The 19,721-nt window shown below is 38.3% G+C and overlaps 1 protein-coding gene across 2 annotated transcripts; it reads left to right on the forward strand.

The window, feature by feature from the left end:
• Positions 1–379: 379 nt before the first annotated feature.
• LOC108673379 (signal recognition particle subunit SRP72) lies at positions 380–17,372 on the forward strand. Of its 2 annotated transcripts, none has more exons than XM_018161201.2 (13): positions 380–899; positions 5,141–5,255; positions 6,019–6,159; positions 7,220–7,337; positions 10,208–10,401; positions 10,782–10,965; positions 11,333–11,422; positions 12,159–12,371; positions 12,926–13,090; positions 13,951–14,118; positions 14,480–14,640; positions 14,790–15,011; positions 16,274–17,372. In XM_018161201.2, the coding sequence occupies exons 1-13, from the start codon at positions 794–796 to the stop codon at positions 16,380–16,382; spliced, it is 1,986 nt and encodes a 661-aa protein (XP_018016690.1). In that variant the 5' UTR covers positions 380–793; the 3' UTR covers positions 16,383–17,372. The 2 variants fall into 2 exon arrangements, with proteins under 2 accessions (XP_018016690.1, XP_018016698.1); XM_018161209.2 differs by having other exon boundaries at positions 12,162–12,371.
• The last annotated feature ends 2,349 nt before the right edge of the window (positions 17,373–19,721 follow it).

The raw sequence follows: 19,721 nt of genomic DNA on the forward strand, positions 1-19,721 counted from the left end.
CATGCCGGTGTCAAGAGCCATCTATACAGATTCAACATGAGCAACACAGATCAATGTACCACCTGCAATGCATCGGATACAATAGCGCATTTTCTTCTGGATTGTCAACGTCATGCACTGCCAAGACAAGAGCTACAACGTAATTTAAGATGCATTAATGTCGAATTTACTCTATGTAATTTGTTGGGGGGAGGTAATCATAATGATAATGTACAACAGAAAATATTTCGATTTTTTACTCTATTCATATTGAAGTCAGGCAGGTTAGGCGAGCTGTAGGTTGCCATGCAACAGCTGTACACAAGCATGCATGGCGGCCATGTACACATCTGACTACTGCCACTTATATTCTGCCTGCTGGTATCGTTGGCATACTTATAAACATCTAGACAAGTCTTTTAGGTATTTGAAGTAGGTAGCTGAGCTAGGGAGGCTAAATCAGCATTCATTTACCTTTCATGCTTTGCCTCAATTGAGCTTCTAATTTTAAGTCCATTTACTAATACTTGTATCCTTCAAACTCCTCAAATCTTGTACGGAGCTACTAGAGAACCGATCTCCCTTAAGAGAGCACAGACTAGCTTCCTGTACTAAGAGGCTAAAAACTTAACAAGCAACAAGCCAAGCTCTCAGGCCCAGCGGTCATCCATCAGGCAGACCTGTGGCTTTATGTCCACCACAGTGTGGACCCCCTGCTAAGAAGAAGAAGAAGTAGGGTTAAACTTGAATATTATCAAATTATATTGTTCTAAATCCCAATTAGACTCCTTAATTTTAATGCATTGTAACAGAGATGGCGAAAAATGCAAAAGAAAGTAGAATTGCGCTTGCGTATGCTGAAATACAAAAAGCAATTGAAACTGAAAGTTACAGCAAAGTACTGAAAGCGGCGAACAAAGGCAAGTCCTTATTTATATGTTGTTTTTAATTTTGTTCCATGTATTATTACTTCACAAGGATGACAACAAATGTACAATAAATTTAAATTAAGCTTTCTACATAAGAAACAAGGTTTAGCTGCAACTGCAATGCTGCATTTCTCACTGGAAACGGGCCAGAAGGTCATGCCTTCATCATAGTTCAACATCATAGGTAGTTCATGTGTGAAAAATATTGTCTTTTCAAACTGATAGATTATCTCTTAGACTTTCAGGTAAAAATTTAATTTTTTAGAAATGATGGTTACCAATTTTCACATTAAATAAACTTCTTCATTAGCTTGATGAAACCATGCCAGATGAGTTTTAATTGGAAATGACAGTAAAGTTTACTCTAATTTCTGGCCAATGGCAGCTGCAGTGGACTGTGGACATAGGTTTTGAAAGTGACTACAGGGAATGGGACTGTAGTTCTGAGGAACTGTGCAAAGTCGGGAGTGATGACTATATTGGGACAGTGGGACTACATTCCCATAACAGGGAATGGGATAAGGGATTTCTGGAAAATTGGGCAAAGCTGCAGAAGCCACCTATGAGTTGGACAAAAAGACCTGTAAATCTGGCCAATTTTACCCATTCTTATGGCCTTTTTCCAATTTTTTCAGTGAAAAAAAAGGTGGCCTATCCCTATTTTAACCAGCAATTTTTCAAATTCACTTGTGATTGTTATTTGTTAAACCTATTTGGAATATTGCACTGGAATTTTAAAAAAAGTATAGATAAAATGTAATGCTTCACATGTGATTTCTTAAAATTTTTGTTGAAAAAAGGCCATTCTTTTTAGTTTTTACAGAAGAAATTTTGAAAAGTACACAGGATCAATTAAAATTTGGCAGATTCACAGGCATTTTCTAATTTTTCATCATGTGTTTGATACTTTTTGAACCTTAACTAATACAAAATTGTAATTATCAAGTCAATATTTAATGGTATTGTTATTTTGATATTATATTTGTATTTCCCATGTAAATTTACATTAGAGTAATGTGTGTTTATGTTATTTTGTTGAAAAAGCTTTAATTAAATAAAGTTTTTCCTTTGTACTCACTACTCAGTACTCACTGTATTCTTTTTCCCCCTGCTGTAGGTTAACACATATGTATATAATCACTGAACTGGAAAATATGGCTGATGACATCTGTTTCTATTGCCTAATTTCTGTAATGAAAAGAAAAATTAAACATTTTTTGCCATTGATCTTCAGAAATAGCCCATGAAATAATTGTTTTCTCCAGCCATTATTTTACTCCATTTTCAATTTTAGGAAATTCCAACCAATATGCATTGACATAGCCAGACATTTAGGGAAGGAAGATGAAGGACTACAAAAACTCTGCATATTTAATTTAAAACTATTATGTTGGGAGTAAATAGTATTTCCTTCTGTAGTTCCATCCCTCTTGCTCATCTGTGAGTGACACGGCAATTAACAATCTTGCATGGGACCTTCTCTATGTTGCCTGACTTGACGTTCATATGATCATAGCTACCGTAACCGAAGCTGATTTCTGAGGGCCTGCAAACCTGTTTCTAGTTGCCTGGAACGTTTTTTTTAAGGCTGAACCCTTTTTTTATGTGAACCACGAATTTTAGAATTACAGCCTGCTTTAGGGGTGTCCCATATTACCCCCGGGGGATGTCCCTTGATGCCTTGTTGCAGGCTGGAATTCTAAAATTTGTGGTTCACATAAAAAACATTCTGCCTTGAAAAAAAATTTTCTGGGCAACTAGAAACAGGTTTGCAGGCCGTCAGAAATTGGCTTCGGTTACGGTAGCTATGATTGAATGAACGTCAAGTCAGGCAACACAGAGAAGGTCCCATGCAAGATTGTTAATTGCACGCGTCACTCACAGATGAGCAAGAGGGATGGATCTACAGAAGGAAATACTATTTACTCCCAACATAATAGTTTCAAATTAAATATAAAAAAAAACATTTATGGCACCTATTCGTTACCTCAGCTTTCAAATTGAGGAGAAACTCATCGGCAGTAGGAGAAACTTCTCGAAGAAAAGGCAATGCACAACAAACAATATGACACTTCACAGTTGACTGACTAGAATAGACTCAATACTCAATAGAGTACTCAAAAGTCGAAAATTTAGCATTCAAACCTTTAGATTCTGTGAACCATGTGATTTCTTCATTAATAAAACTTTAGAAGGCTCACAATATATCACCTAAAGTTTTCACTCAATTATCGTCTCAAAGTTCTGGAGCTTTATCTGCAGTAATGTTCTGTAGTTACCTTACCCACCGATTGCTTAATGAGAACTAACCACTAACCATCATTAGATTCCTGCCACTGTTGCACACGATTGATTCTGCATGCATGTATAATATTTACAAAGGTTATTAAACCATTCTGATTTCTGTTGAATGTCAGTTACTGATAAATTTTTAATATAGAAGAATTCATATCTTTCACTTTTTCACATGACTATTAATAACTATATTGATGTCGGTTTCACAATTGGTTGCCGGTGCTGTTGGTATCTCTGCTACCTTCTTTGTTTACGTTTTTTGTTCGGCTGATTGCAACGAAAGGAGATTGTATGTCTCAGCTGATTGCATTGGTTGTCAGTTTTGTATCTGTGGATTGAATCATAGGCAGTTTTTCATGTATTTGTGAATGAGTGTACATTCTTTCTCACATTCTTTGCAATTTCCATCAATAATGACATAACTACACTATTGTATTATGCTCTTGAAATAAGAATTGTAGCATTACCCATTAAGTTAGCATCAGTGCGTTAACATTGTGTGCATTTGAGGTGGTCCCTTCTAGCTTTCTATCGCTGATTGGATTCCAGTGGCTGTGACGCTGCACACGTTCTAGCGATGATTGGATCCCTGTGACAGTACGTTGGACGCGTTCAAGCATTGATTGGATTCTTGTTACTGTGATGATGCAAACTCTGTTTTTTTTCAATGAAACTGCTGTGGCATCTTGCAGAGACTCATCAGCGATGATGATGGACTGAAAGTGGAAGTGTGCTGGACATTCCAGATTTTTTGGGTCCTGCTTTCTGATTTGCTATGTTTACCAGTTGATATATTACCCCTCTGGAATTCCATACTGCCCTAAAGACACATTTACAGTAGAACCTTGGTTAACAAAGGCTCCAATTAACAAAAAAAAATTATTAACAACAAAGAATTTTGATTACATTTACCTCACTCAGCAAAAAATATTTCACTCAACAAAAAGTTTATGCATCATCGGTCATCACAAAATTGTGCATATCATGTCATAGATAGAATTGTGCACTGGGCAACATAAAATGGAAAGTAATTAACCTAAACTATGATTTATTTCTATAAAAATGTTACGGTTGTCACTAAAATATTCCTTTCCATTTCAGGTATGTTTTTAGCACATTTTCTCATTTATGTAAAAAATGCACTATTGTGCTCACCATGTCCATCTGTTTGTTTTTCTCTGTCCGTCCGTGACTTCATGTTTTCATCAACGAGAAAATGCGCTCTCTGTCACTCACTGCAGTGAGTACTGAGTTATATTTTTTATAACCTATTTTTGTTATAGTGAATTCACTTGACCCAATTGAAATGGTGCAAAATTGCAAGCCCAGTCCTGTAAGCTTACAGATACAGAAGAAGTGCTATATGGCTTGCAGTGGACAAGGTTGTTGTCAATGTTCAATGGAATTTCCATGGATCCGGTAATATCACATCAATAATACGGTAAGGTATGGATATGGTAATATCATATCAATTAAGGAAAAACAAGTACAAATCACAGAAAATGTCATTTATTCTGCATCTACAATCTACATCCTCTACAAAAGGAAGAGGAGGACTTTGGAGTACTTTTTGTGATGGATCAGTACCGGTACACTCTGAATGCTTCAAACTTTTTAAAATTAAATTTCAAGTGTCCCAAATTACCCAGCTCCAGGAGTAATTTGGGATGCTTTTCTTTTGCCTCTGGCACCTTACATATAGCATATAGAATTTTTTCAGAGATGCCATACAATAGCCCTCGCAAAGACCTTTAAAATGAGCCCAAACTTGTTAATGAAATATTTCATGGTAAGAAGTTAACAATAAATGCTCAACATCATCTCTTATTACCCTGTTTGATGTTATCAACTTCTTGGCAAAATGTTTATTCCTATATCTTTTGATTTTGTAACTCCAGTATGTTAAAATATGAACAATAATTTTTTGGCTATTCCAGTACTGAATGATGATCACAGTCAAGCAGAAGCATGGCAGTGCAGGGTGGTGGCATCAATCCATCTCGGCAGCTTCACTGATGCCATCAAAGCCATTGAAAGAGCTCCCAATTCAAAGTAAGTTCTTCTTTGTTTAACCATTTCTAAATTTTTGCCCAATTTGCAGATAACTTAATTTGCTATTTCCAATTTCTGTCTCACTTCAAGCTTTCACTTGGCCAGTGGTCTTTCTCCTTTGTACTATTTTCTTGAATTTAATTATAGTAATTGATAGATACTTTGCAATTAGTATATAATCTTTTCTGAATTATCTAAATCTAAGAAATGTAGGTAACCATTATTGTAGAATTTTTTAAGGTGATTTTCAGTGCAAACTAGATTTTTAAAGTTTAAAACTCATTAACTTATGAAAAAAAAAAACATTTTCTTTGCATTTTTCCCTAGTTTTTAAATTAATCCACTAAAAATAGGAGACCTTGGTAAATTTAGGAATTTATAAAATTGTGAATCCTAGTTCATGAATTCCATTGAGGTTCTGTTGACCAACTCACACTTTCACATCTGCATGCACTCACATTTCAGTGATTGTGTGTGCATGTACAGTTATTGTACACACACAATCATTAACTTTAACACTGGCATAGTTCACAGACACTTCTGACGCTTTCATGTATGAACATGTTTCACACGCACACTTGCATGTATCAAACCTACTGAACACACTACACAGCCATATATTCATGAACACTCAGTCTTGCACTTGCAACACTCATTTGAATCACTCACTGTGCTACTTCATGATAACTGGCATTTAAATTCTTAGAATAGTTGTATGTATTTAAAATTTCAAGGTATGTTCTAAGAGTACACTTTTTTTCAGTGCCATGCAGTTTGAGCTGGCCTACTGCCAGTACCGCCTTAATGAGGTCAGGAAAGCTCACACAACTTTGCTAGCGGCGCCTGACAGAGACTCCCCTCGCTGCAAGGAGCTGCTGGCACAAGTTCTGTACCGACTTGAACAGTTGAGTATCCCATTCATTGTCTGGTATATATTTACTTAGTCTACATGAATATGATTACTTGCACAGGCTAAAATTCCTCTAGTTTGTTATTAATTAATATTTTTCAGGAAATTTTTTTTTATGCACAATAGTTTGCTTATGAGTCAAGGATTCTGTCAGAGAACAGGAATTCTTTTTATGTTGTAAACCTCAGAAGAAATGCCAGTAAATTTTTTAGCTGCTAAGTATGAATAAAAACTTACAATATCTTGTGAAAATATCAAAAAAGATATCAATGGTCCATTGAAGAAAAACTAAACACCATATGAATACTACCGGTACTGGAATCTGACTGGTAACATCTGATAACATTGTTATAAACAGATTTGGTTAGAGGTATACAAATATTCATAGTCTTACCTTATGCATCTTCAATATGCACTTTTTTTTGTTTTAAATCTCTTATATTATCAATAAACAGTTTATGAATGCCTAATGTGTCCTAAAGTTAGCAAAATTATAGACTTGACCTAGATATGGTGGAATATATTTATTTTGCAAAAATTTATTTTTTTTTATCATAATGTGGATTTTAACATTAATCTGAGCTGTCAGAATCTGACTTTTATCTCACTCTATAAATGTATATATATTTATTATTATAATCTTATTGAACACACTTAATTTATCTGGGAAACTCTCTCATAATTGAACTTCGCAATCTTTTAGCCCTAAATTTTTTTTGCTGAAATTATTATGGATGTGAGTTGCATTTCAGAGTAAATTTCCATTCAATGTGCATATTTTAAGGGTGAAACTAAAGGAGAAGAAGAAAGAAGTCGAATTGGAATTATTCACAAGAAGGGCTCAGACACATCAATTCAATACGTACTTTCTCTTTTAAATTATTGCTTTTTATTCTCAAAATTTTGATTGATTCACTGAAACAGAAATCGTTTCTCATCCTTATTTACGCCTGATTCTCTGACTGAATTTATACTCCAAGAATGTATAAAAATACTTGAAAAATTCAGAAATCCAGTTGAATTTTATTTTATTTTATGAGGTCATTTTGCACAGATACGAGGAGTGCAACTCGACGTACCGCGAAGTTGTGCGGTGCGCTGATGATGATCTGGATGTGGAGAGAACCACCAACATCGCTGCTGTCCAGGTCCACAGATGTCTGCAGGGCAAGGTGTGCATCTCTATTTATAATTCTTTTATTCTAGTACACTGGTTTGTTGTAGGTCCACAGAATTTTCTAATTTTTATGAAAGAAATTTATAATTTGGCAAATCCGCCTATTTTTCCAATACTTCTTCACTCATGAGAAATCAACTGAAAAGAGGACAACAAGCAAATTATGACATTGGTCTTTGCCAATTTTAAGTACTTAAAATTGGCTAATCTTAATATTTGGTTCACGTGACATTTGATGAAGTAAGATAGGATGTATACTACAGGATATAGTGCGTTGATTTCAAAGTTTATTATTTTATTTAAGTCAAACTTGTGCTAGGTAATGGTGGTTCAATATGGCTTAATGACAGTGGTTAAAGTAGGGTCTGTTATATAACTGGGGTTTAAATGATTGTATGATAGGCATCCATTTTTGAAATGAAAATTAGATTCGATGCTGGTCAATATTAGATGAATGAATCAAGCATAAATGCATGATAGTATTAAATGCATGCCACATGTGCCATCTTTCCTCGAGCCATCGGGGTGACCAGTTTTCTTTTGAAAAGTGAAATAACATAGACTACGTGGCAGGGTTGGCAATGATTTAATCAAAATGATTAAATCATGTGATTAAATCACTTGATTTTTTTATAAAAAAATCATTATTTTTTTGATTTTTTCGATTTTTTTGATTTTTTTGATTTTTTCATATATTTAAATATATTGAGTGGCAGTCTTTAATTTATATTGAGGTATTGTTATTCATGGTTTGGTATAAATGTACTATAAATGACAAATTGGTATATAAACTTGTTGCCTTTAGTGTGTATTAGGTTCCAATAAATTGAATGTTTTTGGTACAGAGGCATCAAGGGTGCAATACAATGTATGTAGCTAGCAGCTTAGCTAATTCTTATAAGGCTATAAGTAATCCTTAACTATTTGACTATTTGTTATATATTGATTATAATATACAATTTAAATGTGTTAGCTAGCTTATACAGGGTGGGGCAGAACTCATTGAACAGTTTTGGGGCAAAATAAAAGAGTAATGGAGGTGCATAAAGAAGAAAGTTCATTTTCCTCAAGATTAGCATAACATACCATTTAAAATACTTATGTTTTGCAAACAATATCAGGAAAATGGGGTTTGTTAGCTGCATCACACCGTTGGAGTCGTTCTCAGAAGTTTCCTACAGCATGTTCACACATATGGCGAGGTATGGCCATAACCTCTGCTGCAATAATCCATCCCCTTAGCTGTGGTAGGGTGTGAGGGCGACTTCTGAACTTCTCTTTTAGATGCCCCCAAAGAAAGAAATCACAAATGCTCAAATCAGGTGACCTCGCAGGCCACTGTAAATCACCCCTCAGAGACACCAGACCTATGGGAAACATGCGTTTCAAAACATTGAGTGACATTCAAGCTGTGTGAGCTGTAGCCCCATCCTGCTGGAACCACACGCCTTGCAATGCTTCATTTTCAACAATGTTTTCCATCATGGGCTGCAAGAAATTTTGCAACATTGCAGCATAGCGATCGGAATTCACTATCATGGTTACTCCCTCCTCTGAGAACGACTCCAACAGTGTGTTGCAGCTAATAGCCTCCATCTTCCAGTTATTGTTTTCAAAACATAAGTATTCTAAATGGTATGTTATGCTAACTTCTAGGAAAATAAACTTCCTTCTTTATGTACCTCCATTACTCTTATTTTACCTCAAAACTGCTCAATCATTTCAACCCCACCCTGTATATTGAAAGGTTGAGATTGTATTGACCTTTTAGGCAATTAGAAAGATTTACCACCCTAATACGAGTATTCTAATTAAAATATTTAATTTCAATCTTTAAATATGTGAATTTAAAACTAGAAACAAAACAATTACAATTATAAGACTATATATAAAATAATTAAATGCAGTGAATGGATATAAAATATTTGAATTGTGCACATGTTCATTTCAAACAGTATTAGATTTTCTCATAACTTAAGTCTTGTTTCAAGTCGTATGATGTTTGTTTGGTTATCGTTCAGTTTACGTTTGGTATTGGTTTATTGGTCTGAATTAAATGGGAACAGTGCAGTCAGTCACTCAGTAACTACTAGTCGGAGTGTATAGAGGGTAGAGTCTGGTAGATTTATAGGACATAAAACTAGTAGATCTATTGATAGTGCTGTGCACTGTGCTATCAGAGTAGGCTAATTGCAACATAAAAAATAACACATCAAAAAGACAAAAAAGTTGAAAAAATCAAAAAAATCAAATAAATCAAAAAAATCATGAAAAAATAAAAAAAATCATTGATTTTTGATTTTTTTGATTTTTTTAAAAAAATCAAAAAAATCGCCAACCCTGCTACGTGGAGGGATACACATGTCTGTGAAAAAATGGCTATAATGTGAGCTAATTTTTGGTATTGCATGTGAAATGCTTCCGGGTAACAAATATTCAGAGCAGATAAAACACTGACAACCAAACGAAGGATGGTATTGTTGCGCTATAAAAAAGTTGTCCAAAAGCTGCTGCTAGTTGATTGTTCTGCCATTTTAGCTCCGAAATGTGCACTTAACTTGGGCCTCATATCACTACTGGTAGAGAATACCATCACATCACTCACTAGTAGGTACTTTATTCTAGCATGCCACATGCACTAATGCTACTTCTTCAAGGGCCGTACTATCAACAATAGTTCTGAGTTCGTAACTCTTTTTCAGCTAATAACTGATGGCTTCTCAAGCTAAACCCACCAATCACCGACTAGAAATAAACCATTATGCATTCTGAGGACAACGCATGTACCTAAGGAAGTTTTGATATTGCAGTGGAGTCCTTTAACTGCAACCAATATTTTGCAATGTAACAATAGTTTTTTTGCAGTGCGAGGCACCAGCCCGCCCCAAGCCCTCGGCGTCCTACGAGCTCTGGTACAACAACGCGTGCGCCGTCGCTGCCGCAGGCGACGCTGTGGAGGCGGCTGCGAGACTCAACGTGGCGCTCGACAAGTGCAAGAGCTTCCTGGAGGAGGAGGGAGCCTCTGAGAAGGAGATACATCAGGACCAAGCTATCATCAAGTTGGTTTTTCTCTCGGTTGTGGCTGCAAGTTCTGTTTGAATTTGTGTAGCAGTCATCTAATTCTAAGTTTCATTTGCTACGATGAATTTTTTAATCTGCCATCTGGTGAGTAAAGTTTTGCTGATTTGAAATTCATTAAAAGAAAGAAATAATATTTGATAAAACTAGACTGAATCATCAATAAAGAATGTAGCAGTGAACTTCACTTTACGACACACAAAGCAGTTCTGTTGTCGCAGTTGTTTCAAGGAACACACTACTTGATACCACTTTGGCTTTTCGTCGTTACTGATGGTGCTTACCACTTCATTAGATACGAATAGCACTGACGGCAGTTGCATTATAAGGAGACAAAAGACTTAATAGCTCTGCACTGCAGGGTGCAGCTTGGCTATGTGCTGCAGTGCTGTGGACGAGACAAGGAGGCCACAGCGCTGTACACGTCGGTGCTGCAGTATCCTGTTGATGATCCTGCCTTGCTGGCCATCCTGCACAACAATGTTGCTGCCGCCAACAAAGACACAAATGTCTTCGAGTCTCGCAAGAAGATGAAAGCCACGCAAGTCAGTGAGATTGGTCTATAGTTGATAAAATATTTGTCTACAAGCTTTAACTCTTGTTACCTGACATTGAGATGTAATAAACATGGACGGTTAATATATCCGTAGACAATTGGTGAATGACAATTTGCGAATTGGTTGTTTTGTCAGTGAGCTTGGCCTAGAGTTGCCCGAATTATTGTGTTGTTGCGTTAACTCCTGCTACTAGACCTTATAATTTATAAAAAAAATTATGACTGTTAATATATACATGGACAAAAGTGGGTAAAGCTTTAAGGGGTTCAGCAATCTTTCGTCTCAATTTCGTCTATTTCTCAGACTCGTATGCAATTATTTTTAACTTATATTTTTCCCATACATATTTTTCTAGGTTGCTGGCCTGGAGCATAAGCTCACCTCTGCTCAGCGGGATCAGCTGACGCTCAACAACTGCATCATCTCGCTCGCCTCGCAGCAGCAGGTCTTGATATTTGGAGTTGACTGCTGCTTAGTATGTCTTCTTGATATGTACAGTCGTCAAGTGAAATTACCGTACATGTGCAGAAAAATAATCACAATTTAGGCAACTTATCACTAATTTCGTTCTTTGTTGTATAACTCCTGTCGAATCATCTATGTGGCGTTGCATTCAGGTGTGCCAATATTGGCTCATGGGGTATCAAGATGTGGCTGTTTTTTTTTTACTTATAAATTTTGTTACCGGTATATGTGAGCCTTACAATTTATTTAGGACGGTTCAAATTTTTTTATCATTTAAAAATTAACGTTTAAAAAATGTGAGCAAGAAGATGTAGATGTTTTTCTGCCTATAACATGCCAATGATCTTGTGCATGAATTTATGGTTCCCACTTTATTCCAGAAATGCATTCACTAATATAAATTTCCCTTGCTCTATTGAAATAATTTTCTTGGAGCTATTTTCCAATATCCTTTCTTGATTGCATATTCAGTTTGTGAAAATAGCAATTAATATCTAAAGTTATTTTTCAGTGTCTGTCCTTAATGATATTTCCACGTGCACAAGAATAATGAGTGCGACGGTCTAAATAGTGATTCACTGTTTGTCTCAGTGTGGGTCGCCATGACCCAGTTTGACCCGGTAAATAGGCTTATCAGAGCCCTCTGTCTGCTGTGGACAACAGGACAAGATAGTGTCACTATTAAGACAATTTGACTCATTCATTTTTTCTGATAGCAGGAAGACGCGGGTCTGTTGACGACGTGCGAGTCGCTAGTGCGGGACGGCAGCGCAGGCGTGCAGGCGAAGGCGGTGCTGGTGCTGGCGGCGAGCCTGGCGAGGGCGGGGCGCCTGGAGGAGGCCGTGCAGCGACTGCAGCGCTGGGCTGACGGCAACACGCACGGCGCTCACCTCGTCAGGCTCGCCGCTGCGCAGCTCAAGCTTAGCAAGGTGGACGTCGTGCTGGGACTAGCAACTTTCGTTCCTAGTTTTTTAGCTAAGTTCCTAGCAAAATTTTCTATCTACATTTATGCGTACCGCAATTGCCGTCATTTGCGCTTTCGTGCAGTGCAATAACTTCCTTTTTTACCTACGTTCATCTCAAGCATTGCTATCTATATGTACGTTCGAGGCAATCATTTTTGTTTGAACTTAGGTTTGCCGCAATCATTTTTGTTAGCCTTTATGTGTGCCACAATCATTTTTATTTTGTGTAGTAATGTTGACGCATAGATTTTGAGATTTTATTGTGTAACGTTCTTTCTTGGTTGAAGTGATAATTTATTTTGTGCTACTTAAGACTAATATAAGACTTACCATCTTTTGAGATTTTATTGTGCAACGTTCTTTCTTGGTTGAAGTGATAATTTATTTTGTGCTACTAAAAGCTAATGACTTACCATCCGTAAAGTCATTCTAATTCATGAATAATATTTTTTTCTTACCATGTCTCATATCTGGTTGCAAGCTATTGTATTAAGTCATTAACGGACGCTTGTGTTCAGAACGATGCTAACGGAGGAGCTGACGAGCTATACAAGCTACCGCCCGCCGACCGTTACCGACCTGGAGTTGTGGCTTCACTCGTCGTGCTCTACACCGCCAAGAAAAATAAGGCGGCAGTATCTAATATTTATAAAGAAGCTGCTAATTGGCACCACAAAAATAAGGTAATTTATTCAGGCGGAGCCATGCATCAGGTTTTTGTTGATCTTCCAGAGACTTTTCTCCGTCGCTAGACAAGTTATTTAGTCTCGATGGCTCCTTTTCATTTATCACTTTACACAGCTCTTCCTTGACCACCATAATTTTTTTATGCATTCGTCCCTGTATGTTAACATTCTTTTGTCTAACATCTCCCTCTTCTCTTCTGAAGATTTTTAGTTTAATTATTTGGCTATTCTATTCTGTTTCATTGTGTAGAGTTATGGTCTTCATAGTGCAATCTTTCCATCTGTATCTCCTTGTACCTACCAACTAATGCAAGATTTTTACAAATTGAAATAATTTGTTTCCCAATAAATCTACAACAGGTAAATATAAGAATGCGTAAATGTAAAAATAAGAGTATTTAAATCGGATATAATGTATTTTTTTACCAGTTCACTAATATGTGGATGCTCGGCTTTTTGTATATATACCAATATATTACCATTAGCAATGCTATTTGCTTTGTAGTCATGTCACCGTCAGCAGACGGCAGGGTAAGACTGCCTGCAAGGTTCATTGTCGGCCTTGTCAGTCTGGAGCCCCTGGAAGCGATGCTATTCGTACATAGAGACATCTTACTACCTGCAAACTACGGGTTATCCTTCCTATTGTTTTTATTTCCGGTATGCGCCCTACGCCCTTCGTGAATATGGTTGGAATCGTGGGTCATTCCGAGCCGAAGACAACCGCAGGGTTAAAACTTCCTGTAAGTTTTATTATCGACCTTGTCTGTCAGTCGTATTTTGAGTCATGTTACCGTCCATAGACGGCAGGTTAAGTTAATAAGACTGCTTTTTAAGTTCATCGTCGGCTCTGTCAGTCAGGAGCCCCGGCTGACGCCCTGGAGGCGATGCTGCGCCGCGCTGCCGACCATCACCTGAAGGAGGGCGACCCGCAAGCCGCTGCGCTGGCGCTCGAGCAGCTGCGGGAGATCTGTCCCGGTGCCGCCACCGCCGTCCTGCCGGCGCTGTTGCATGCGTATGCTCAGGTATATAAATATTCTATATTCCTTACGCTTGTGTGTCGTATTTTGATTAATACCTGTGATGTGCTCACATACTTTACATTTCTCATTGGTGGTGTTTTCGACAAACCATTGTGCTTAAATCTCCATTTCTTTCAATTTTATTTTACAGTCAGGTTTTTAATGAAATTCAGCCAAGAACTCCCGGTTCGGTTTTATTTTAGACTGCTTATTGGTCTAAAATCACAGAAAAAAATATAGATGTTGCTTTGCCCCTACTTGCCGCTGCTCTGCTTTTTTTATATCAGACATTTATTAAATTCCTATTGTTTTTCATTATAAAAGAATTACTATTTTCTATTATTGAAGGCTTATTATTTTTCAGTTTGATGCAAATAAGGCGAAGCAGCTGTCGCAAGAGCTGCCGGACGTTCCGATTCCCGAAGGAGGCGCTGACGCGGACGCCCTTGAAGCCTCCCTTGGGCCGAAGTTCCTACTGAAGGCCGCGCTGAAAGCTGAAGAGGCTGCTGAAGGCGATGTGTCCAAGTGAGTCACAGAAACACGAGTCACTTACCCGTCTATGATCGTAACTGGGTCATTGGCGGTCACTTCACGGCCGTGCATTTATGTGTGCATCACATGTGACCATTTAATTCTAATGATATAATGAAAATAATGTTTGTGATAATGAGCAGGTCAGCGGGCGGGCGCGTGAAGCAGCGCAAGAAGAAGAAGCGCAGGACTGTGCTGCCCAAGAGGTACGTGCATGGCGTGGTGCCAGACCCTGACCGCTGGCTTCCTCGCTGGCAGCGGCGCAACGCTGGCGGTGGGGGCGGCCGGCGCAGGGCAGCGCGGCGCCGAGACAGGGACGTGGGGCGCGGCACACAGGGCGGCGTCGGCGACGCTGCTGATAAATAGTGAGTGTTTCATGTCTGGCCACGCTGGTGAATAGTGAGTGATTCATGTCTGGCCATGCTGGTGAATAGTGAGTGATTCATGTCTGACCATGCTGGTGAATAGTGAGTGATTCATGTCTGACCATGCTGGTGAATAGTGAGTGATTCATGTCTGGACACGCTGGTTAATAGTGAGTGTTTCATGTCTGACCACGCTGGTAAATAGTGAGTGATTCATGTCTGACCACGCTGGTGAATAGTGAGTGATTCATGTCTGATCACGCTGGTGAATAGTGAGTGATTCATGTCTGACCACGCTGGTAAATAGTGAGTGATTCATGTCTGACCACGCTGGTAAATAGTGAGTGATTCATGTCTGACCACGCTGGTAAATAGTGAGTGATTCATGTCTGACCACGCTGGTAAATAGTGAGTGATTCATGTCTGACCACGCTGGTAAATAGTGAGTGTTTCATGTCTGACCACGCTGGTAAATAGTGAGTGATTCATGTCTGACCACGCTGGTAAATAGTGAGTGATTCATGTCTGACCACGCTGATAAATAGTGAGTGATTCATGTCTGGCCACGATGGTGAATAGTGAGTGATTCATGTCTGATCACGCTGGTGAATAGTGAGTGATTCATGTCTGATCACGCTGGTGAATAGTGAGTGATTCATGTCTGGACACGCTGGTTAATAGTGAGTGTTTCATGTCTGACCATGCTGGTGAATAGTGAGTGATTCATGTCTGGCCACGATGGTGAATAGTGAGTGATTCATGTCTGATCACGCTGGTGAATAGTGAGTGATTCATGTCTGATCACGCTGGTGAATAGTGAGTGATTCATGTCTGGACACGCTGGTTAATAGTGAGTGATTCATGTCTGACCACGCTGGTGAATAGTGAGTGATTCATGTCTGGCCACGCTGGTGAATAGTGAGTGATTCATGTCTGACCACGCTGGTAAATAGTGAGTGATTCATGCATTTCTGACCACGCTGATAAATAGTGGCTCGGCACGCTAATGAGTGATATAGTCGTGGTTCATTGATGCCATTTCTCTAGTGATTTTATATGTATATGACCAGTCCATCTTAGTCAAGTTTAAATACTATTTAATGTATTTCATGTTAATAACGGCGCTTATTAATTTTACTCACATCATAGGATTGAAACATTACAATACCATAGTGTTCACTTTATATAACACATGAATAGCTTTTTCTTTAGGTTGCTACCATTATTTTAATACAATTCACTAATAATAAATTCGTTTGCAGCGATATCACGAAGAACCCTGGCTTGCACAAGAGCTCGCAGCAGCAACAGCAGCCTGAGGCAGTGGGACCGCGGCGCAACATGCCGAAGAAGAAGAACAAGAAGAAGTAAACTGCAGGATAGCACAGCAACTGTGTCACGCAATAGCTGACTGATACATCAGCTGTGTCTGCATCAACTGTGTGCTGCAACAGCTGGGGCGTCATCACCTGTGTGCTACTGCGCCTTCAGCTGCGGAGTCTTCAGAAGGCTGATTGTAGATCATGCAGCGGCCGGACCAGCTTAATAGTGCCGTAACTTGTACTGTACCTTCAGAAGCTGTATAATATCTCCCACCAGCTGAATGCTTTGGCCCGACAGCTGGATACTGCTGCTCCATCAATCAGCTGGACGCTCAATCATCAGTTAAATGTTGCTGATAATTTATGTTGAATGAATCAGTTGCGTGCAGCAATAGCTGGTCGCTCCATCAGTTGCGTGCAGCAACAGCTGGTTACTCCATCGTTTGCGTGCTGGATATGTTTGCCGTGGTTTTTTCTTGGGGTTTCCGGTTTATTTCCTATCATTTAATTTGTAAGAGTTTTCCTGGTTCTTCGTGGGGTTGAGACTCATCTTTCATCAACTGCTGTTTGCGTTACTTGTTTACAGAGGCGACTTTGTCCATGCCAACTGTTTTTCCAATATCAGATTGTGGTATTTGTCGTGTAAAAGGGCATAACTTGTTTTGCGGAGAACCGTCAATGGTAACGGATCATTGCACATTATGTCATTATTGTATGAAAAGATCATTCACATGTACATGTGTACTGCTGATAAGTGGGCAAACTATCTACTTTCATTTGCATGGTCTGCTAACGGCTGCAATTACTAATAAATGAGATCACTTCAATGATAATATATTACCTTTAAAATCTGCAGGATGGGAGATAGTGTCACAAATTTCTGATTGCTACAGTCCGTCAAAATGCCGAGAAAGAGTTTAATCTGGAGTAAACGTAAGTTTGAAGTTTGCATGTCTATGATTTATTTCATAGAAGCTAATTATATAAATAGGTCATTAGGATAACCTGCATCAATTAATTGATTATCGATCGAAATTTTTGCAGATACTCGTCAATTTTTAGGCAAAATATGCACAACTTTATTCTATGTCATTGAGTAGATTTGAGAATTTATTGAAAATTCTATGTACCCATTTTTTGGAATTTTCAAGTAAAATGTGCATAAGCCGTTCAAACATGGCCCTATTAAATTGAGGTAATGAAAGATTGACGGTCACCGGTCCAGCAAACATTACGAATAAATTCAAACTCGACTGCCTAGCGTCTAATTTCACGGCGTTCAAACTATAACGAAATGAAGAAAAGCATCGGAAGAAAATGTGACACGAGAACAATGATTTATTGTTCGTATATCGAGTCTTCATTCGAAGCTCTTAAAATACTCTGCCACTTACCAGCGCATTTTTCTGCATTATTATTAAATTCAGTGCCAAGATAAAATGAAAATCGAACATTAATGGGCAAAGGTGAATTTACGGCATCTGAAAATTCGAAGAGGTAATAAGAAGAGTTAAATGACAGTCATATTGCGTGTAACGTTTACTCAACACACCAAAGAGATTATTCATAAGAACACTTAATTAATCACAGTTCGATACAGCGCGCGGCATAAGCGAGTTGAACACTATTGTGTGTGCGATGTAGAAACGGTACTTACGAATACGAATCAGCGAACACACTGAATGCCATGTCTCGGCAACGGTGCTACTCGGAACCTAAGCTCATAACCGGAAAAAATTCCTTCTTCTGAAAAGAACAACGATTGGCTCCAGGTTTAACGTTGGAAACAAAAAGAAATGGCTGATCAAAGGCTTACATGAATTTTGTTCAACGATGAAAATTTCGGGTGGCTGCTTTAAATGAGAGTGGCGCACGCATTACGTAGTAAAACTGATCTAGCGAGCAACTGGAATTTGTTCAAGATCGACCCCTTCATCAGCCAGTCAAGATTGCCAATTATCTTTTAAGTTTAGTAAGTACGATTGTACAGACTATTGGTCCTTAGGAAGTACAATATTAGGCTTACCAGGCACAGATTCAGATCTAATGTCACGAGTAAAGTAGCAATTTCTCAAAATTTGTCTAGGCTAGAAAGTTCATCGTAAATTTATCAATAAACTATAAGTTTTACAGCCAATGGTCGGTAAAGGCAGCTATAGGCAGGCTCAAGCCAATAATAATCATAGAGCTTAAAAAACAATTCTGCAGAGAACGCCATTACTTCCTGACAGAACGCTTGCTTGCCAAAACATGTAAAAGTTAGGGAAATCTAATACCGAACATAAACGTATAATTTCGTAGTAAATAGTTCATATCCAAGTGAACCTGTGCGTAAGCAATCACGAGAGCTAAACTGACAGCTAAATGCATGTCCCCACCATACGTAGAGCGAATTAAAATACAGCAATCAATATTTTGGCCTGGGCTACAATAACCTGTTCAGAAGATAAAAATTCCACCAAAAATCGTGTGCCACTAACATCACAAATCTGCACGGAGATTCTTGCTGACAAGCTTTTTGTGGCAGTTAGTAGCCCGTTGATAGAATTGAATTGCCTTGCAGAACACACGGTACTACTATTTCGGAGCAGATTTTGTAGTAGTAAAGTAGTATACAAGTAGATCATGTCCTACAATAACATCCAGAACTATACTAACAATATATGGCATGATAACTGTGAGGACACAGTCAGCTCGTCTCTCTCCCGTGCGACGGATGGAGGACGACAAATAGCACAATTGAGAGATAAGAAATCTTACCAAATAATTAGGACTTTCCTGGACCAAATATTTCTGAAAATACTGACAATAGCCATTATTTTTCTTGGGATGACCCTTGTTATCCTAAATAACAAGATAAAAAAAATAACCCGTGTGTGGCGAAAAATATTTCCGTACAAGAGAACATTTTTACTCTGCGTACAAGGTAAAATTTTTATCGCAAAGGGACAAAATACAGTTGCGTAAAAAAAGTTGTGGTTTAAACAATGGTGGTGACAAGAAGTCGAGTAACCCGCAAATGAGCATCGTTCTTGAGAGAGTTAAGAGAAAATTAAGGGATAGATTCACTATTTAAGTTATTTGGTAAACGAACCACTTGGCTATGGGATCATCACACACTGAAGCTACAGAGAAATTAATGCAGAAGACCAAATGAGATCCTCATAGGTGAAGTTGCCTTGCAAGTAACATCACTCATGGTATTTACGATAGGTAAATCGCTAATTTTTTCGAAAGCGGCGCCAGAAGAAATTGCACACGTGTTTCTTACAGAATGAACGTGCCTATGAATGCATACTAGGAACGCTCAAGATCAGGTACAAATATTGTCATAATAAGACTGCATTCTGGGGGCGAAAGGTGGGCTAGTATTGATAGCTAACCAATT

The sequence above is a fragment of the Hyalella azteca genome, unplaced genomic scaffold (genome assembly GCF_000764305.2).
Source record: "Hyalella azteca isolate HAZT.00-mixed unplaced genomic scaffold, Hazt_2.0.2 contig7364, whole genome shotgun sequence".
NCBI lineage: Eukaryota > Metazoa > Arthropoda > Malacostraca > Amphipoda > Hyalellidae > Hyalella > Hyalella azteca.

What these genes read in the sequence shown, in the direction of transcription:
- LOC108673379 (XM_018161201.2), top strand. Translation starts at nt 794, where the DNA reads ATGGCGAAAAATGCAAAAGAAAGTAGAATTGCGCTTGCGTATGCTGAA. An exon ending in ACTGAAAGCGGCGAACAAAG is followed by an intron (nt 900 to 5,140) that starts GCAAGTCCTTAT and finishes TGGCTATTCCAG; the next exon opens with TACTGAATGATGATCACAGT. An exon ending in AGAAGATGAAAGCCACGCAA is followed by an intron (nt 10,966 to 11,332) that starts GTCAGTGAGATT and finishes ATATTTTTCTAG; the next exon opens with GTTGCTGGCCTGGAGCATAA.